General features: G+C 33.0%; 1 protein-coding gene across 1 annotated transcript; it reads right to left on the bottom strand.

Moving 5' to 3' along the window:
• Positions 1-3,314: 3,314 nt before the first annotated feature.
• Positions 3,315-4,496, bottom strand: LOC103311651 (52 kDa repressor of the inhibitor of the protein kinase-like). Its single transcript, XM_008191334.1, has one exon. The coding sequence runs from the start codon at positions 4,494-4,496 to the stop codon at positions 3,315-3,317; it is 1,182 nt and encodes a 393-aa protein (XP_008189556.1).
• Between the last annotated feature and the right edge of the window lie 1,081 nt (positions 4,497-5,577).

The following is a 5,577-nucleotide window of genomic DNA, read 5'->3' as shown; positions in this document are numbered from 1 at the left end:
CGATAATAATTGATAGATCGAACAAGTAGTCGTAGAGGTCACCCGAAAGATCACCGCGCGCGGCGGAGTCGTGAGACTACGTCTTCGTTATTATAATGGCAGTATATATACACACATTATCATATTATAGTATATTATCTTGACGTTTGGTGTGTGTGTGTGCGTGTGTACGTGTGCGTTAATGTCAGAGTGTCGGACGTTTCAAAACGTTATTTTATTTAAATGAGTGGTGGTGATATGGCGTATAGAATAGTATGTTTCGAATTGGATTTGGATAAAATAGAAATAATCGTTCAACAGTCAAACGGAAAAATTCTGCAGGTCTGGTCGATAAGACGGTTTTTTCACTGCACAGTGGTGTGGGTACGACGATACGAAATAAAATCGGGGTACTCGCTCTGCTGCACGCTATATGCTTCAAGTCATTACTTCAAGACCTTTCGCAATGCAGTTGTTGTAGATGTGGTTAAATTTGAATTCATTGATAAATCGTTTTATGCGAAAAACGATTAAGACTGCGGGTAAACAGCGACTTATAATATTTTCAAAGGATAATTTAAATTAAATTATATTTATATTATTAATGATGTTTTCACAGTTCGGTGCTAGTTGAACTTATTTTCGCAGAAAACGTCGCATGTATTATAATTTAGAAGTGTATAACTTTTAAGTCAATAGTCAATACCAACATACTGCGTAGAATAGTGTGAATTGGTTTGTGGTATAAATAGCTTAAAAATTAGTCTAATAATTTTGAAAATTCCATTATATATGGGGAACAAAATTCTAATATTATATATGTTTGGTGAATAGTATTTACGGTTTAATCCTTTTTGAATTACAGCATAAAACAAAGTCGTGTAAAATGCCTGAATGATTATCGGTTTGCCTCTGTTTTTTGTAAGTATTAAGAAAACTACTTTTGACCACTCATTATAATACGTCCATCAAATTTTATACCAGAAACCGAGAAATCATCCTTATTGTTGAAGATTAAATCAAATTTTCTCTTGTTTGAAACACGATGGAAATATTACACACTTATACACACACACACACACACACACACACACACACACACACACACACACACACACACACACACACACACATCGTTATAAAACGTTTCTGTTGTAGCGATCGGAATTGATGTATTGTTGGAATATTTAAGGAATATTAAGACCTTCGAAATGGTATAAGTCGTAGGAGTCCGGACGAATTCACTACAGTACTTGTTATGTACCTATTATAGCTAATCAATGAAAAATTAAGTTAACAATAAAGCTTCAAAATTTTTTTTATTTTCCGGAAAATATTATCAGTATCTTAAATCAACGTTGTTGTAAATCAAAAAAATCATAATGCATTTAAATATTGATTGTATAATATTACAGAAATGATTTTGGCGGATGCGTGCAGGAATCGGTGGATATCTCATTTGGTGAAAACGGATATGGTTGCAGGTGGAAGTGGTAAGGAAAGTGTATACTTTTGACGGAAACGTGTTATACCCTATACACTATACTATTATATTATATTGTTATGCACAGGTAAATAATTATATGAGTTAGCATGCGATGCACATTTTACGTATAATTAATACAACGAGGCACTGCTGTTTTCTCTCGGCGAAATCCATTCATTCGTCCACCGCCGCCTCGCACAGACGTAGGTCACACCGCGGCGCGAGCGTATACGAAATATTATTATATTATTATAACGCGATGCGGGAGTTTTTTTCTCTTCTTCTTCTCCTCCACCGACGTATACATAATAATAATAATAATAATATATACTATTATATTATTATTATTCGTCCTTTTGATTGATATCAAGTCGCTGCTGCAACCGCCGCGGCTTCCTGAATATAATAGACGCGCGTTCGATTATCGCGCACACAGTATACATACCTATAATAATATAATATATTATCATCAGCACGATAATGTTATATGGGCGCGGGTGTGCTGGCGAAGAAAAATACAGCATTAACGAAGCAGTATTATTATATATATATATATTATACTTATATACTGCATATATAGCTGGTAACCTACACACGTTATATTATTATTTCACATATGCGAGTCTTTTGTGTGCGCACACCAATGGATCGGCGTACCACCACGTCTACCTATATAATAATAATAATAATAATATAATGCAATAAACAAACACTCAACGTCAACGACGACGACGATGCCGCCGCCGCGGCACAATACACTCGAGCTAGCGAAATGGCCCTCGGAAACTATTGTTGTGGCGTGGAACTCGCGCGAGTATAATATCATAATATATTGTGTCGCGTTGTTTCGGTATGTGTATTATAATAATTATATTGTTGCGGGAAAGAGAAGTTTTTTAATTTTTTTTTTCTATTTTTCCCCCGACAACCGGTAAAACAATAATATTATTATTCGCAATGCAAAACGCACAATAAATGTGGAATCCTTACGGACGACCCGTCTCCGCCAGAAGGGGGTCGCAAGCTGCGCTCACACACAAATATTATAAGGTCAGTAAGCCAAATGACGGTGGGCGTCTAAACACACGGTATCGCGCCTTTTGTCATACATAATACGCGTCGTAGCATTAAATTAAAAAGATATAATAATCTCAACTCACAAGGCCGAGCGAATTGACTGAGTCTATTTGTACCTATATACGTATATACAGAAGAAAACAAGTCAGAGTCGATAGTGTCGTAAGTCGCCTGATTATGTTTCAATAGAGTTGAGTTTTCGAATTTAAAACTATTTAATATTATATTAAAGATCGAGACGCTTTTTATAATCAAACATTGTTTGAGAACTGTTTTTTGTGTTATTTTTTTTTTTATTGGTCTAGAGCCTGGCATCTATGGCCATTAGCTATTGTAGGGGTTAAGGGTTGATAGGGTTGGTTCGATTGGTTGGCTACACGTGTATGTGTGGCAAGGTTTTTGCGACTATGGACCCTGGTGGTCGACCATCCGGGAACTAGTAGCAGCGACCGTTGCTTACTCTCAATCATGTTGCGTGGTTGATTTCAACCACTGCGCCGCGCCGAGCTGTAGGTAGACGTTATTATTGTTAAACCTTTGAGCCAGTGGCGTACGCAGAATTCGTTAATGGGGGGTTACCATATTTTATAAACAATATAAAAAAAAAATGTTTATACAATTGTATTCTTCTTATATTTAAAGACATGCACAATACAATTTTTCAAAAATGTATATTTTATAGACTAAAAACACTAACCTATTAAGTTATAACTTAATATTAATTTGTCTCGATGATTTTGATAATTCATCTAGTACTGCGTCTGTTGCGATTTCAATATCCCGATGAATATTTAGCATTGCTAATCCATTTAAGCGAGATTCTCCGGTTGTATTTCGTAGATAGGTTTTCAGTTCTTTCCGGTGTGGCTGTCGTTACTGGTAGAGTAACAAGAATAACTAAAAGTTTTCGTATAATTGGAAATATTTTTTCATCACATACAAGTAAAGCTGAATGGGCATTTTTAAGATTGTCATTCATTTGGCTTACATAATTCCACCATAATCTAAGTTCTCCGATACTTTGTTGTTCACTGCACTTAACGATTTTTTCATAACGACGTACTAAATGTACAATGTCAGTCTCAAATTGTTTTTTCAACTCTAAATTATTTATTTTTGATGGCAAGAGACAGTGAAAACTTGTCAAAATTTGTTTATGATCTAACAAACGTCTTTGAATTTGGGTAATAAAAAAATCTAAAAATGGAATGAATATTGAAACACGAAAATATACTTCAGGTGAATCTGTTTCAATATTACTACAATGTACTTGCCTTCCAACTTTTCGTGGAATTTTAACATCAACATCCCAATCAGAACATATTTTTTGAACATCATTGAAAATATAATTAAATTCTTTTTCACTATCATTACGCATTTTAATTAACATTTCTTCAATGTTTGTTGCGAGAATCATTGCAGTTGATAAGTCTAGATTTTCTGTTTGTAATAAACGACTCAAGGGAGAAGTTATACCAAAGATCTTGGCAGTAGTACGGAGGGATATCTGGAATTCAACATCCTGAATTGCAGATAATAGTTGTAATGCTGTAGAACATGTAGTTTTGTCTTGCCACGAAGAAATGGTTTCAAGATAAATTGTAACAGCATTTTGTAGTTCTAAGAAAATTAAAACTGATTCATGTCGTTGAATCCATCTTGTGGGGCATACATTTTTAAGTCTAGTGGTTTTTGTATTTGTTTCTATACTTGCAATTTTACTTAAAAGAACTTCTTGTCGTTTAGGAGTATTAAAAAAATTGTATACAGAACTAAGTGCACCCATACAATTCCGAATACTTTGAAGGTCACAAGCGTCAGAAATAGCCAAGTTTAGACTATGAGAGGCACAGTAGACATAAATAGCCATATCATTATTTTTTCTAACATACGCTTGTACACCATTAAAACGACCACTCATAGCCGCAGCCCCGTCATATCCCTGTCCAACCATAAAAGAACAATCTATACCAAGATTTATTAGATTATCTCATAAAGTTTGAGCGAGGCTTTCTCCCAGTGTTCGGATTAGATAAGTATTTTTTTATCTAGATAAAGATAAAGATAATGCAACTCAAATATATCTAGATAGAGATAAAAGATAACTTAACTTATATTTATCTAGATAAAGATAAAGATAAATACTTTTTTATCTAGATAAAAAAAAGATACAATTATTTTTTAAATGGTTATAAATTTTAGTATATTTTAGTTGGGCACTAGGAACATAATAATAATTATAATGATATAAATAAAAATAATTACATTATTTATAAACCATAAACTTTGTTTGAGAATCTGTATAAATATTTAAAAAATTGGTACAATTTCGTGATATTTATCAATAAAAAATGTATCTAGATGAATTTATCTACATTAGTAGACAAATTATCTAAGATGAACGTTTAGATACCTTGTAACTATTTATCTAGATAAGATAAAAGATGAACAAATAATTATCTAGATATTCATCTAGATACATTTATCTAGATAAGTCCGAACACTGCTTTCTCCCGTTAAGCTAGTTACTGGAACAAATTTTAAAAAATCTTCACGTAATTTTAAAGTATTGGTTTCTAGATATCGAACACATAAAGATAATTGCTCTTTACATGAAATATCAGCTGTTTCGTCTGCTAATATAGAAAATACTCCGGCAACTTTTATCTTTGAAACAATTAAATTAACCATTATATTATTACAGCAATCGATAATTTCATTTTGGATTCTGGGACTAATATATGTTGCATTAAGTGATGATGTAGATATATAATGTTTTTTTAAATTTATATCCCCACTTTGAATTCTTAATCGTAATAAGCACGAAAATTTCCGTCGTTTTCAATAGGTTCTTTAAAGTCAAGTAATCCAGAATCTCTGTGCCCCCGAAGAGAAATATTTTGTCGTCCACAAAATATTATAGTTTCAATTATGGGCGACAATTTTGAACGATTATCTTGTATTTGTTGTTTTAAAGAAGAATCTAGTTGCAAATCTATCGAAATTTGTTTTTTTTTCAGTAATAGCTAATCTAT

The sequence above is a fragment of the Acyrthosiphon pisum genome, unplaced genomic scaffold (assembly GCF_005508785.2).
Source record: "Acyrthosiphon pisum isolate AL4f unplaced genomic scaffold, pea_aphid_22Mar2018_4r6ur Scaffold_11959;HRSCAF=12582, whole genome shotgun sequence".
Classification (NCBI taxonomy): domain Eukaryota; kingdom Metazoa; phylum Arthropoda; class Insecta; order Hemiptera; family Aphididae; genus Acyrthosiphon; species Acyrthosiphon pisum.
The sequence above is the reverse complement of the archived record's forward strand: the minus strand, read 5'-3'. Positions and strand labels throughout refer to the sequence as shown.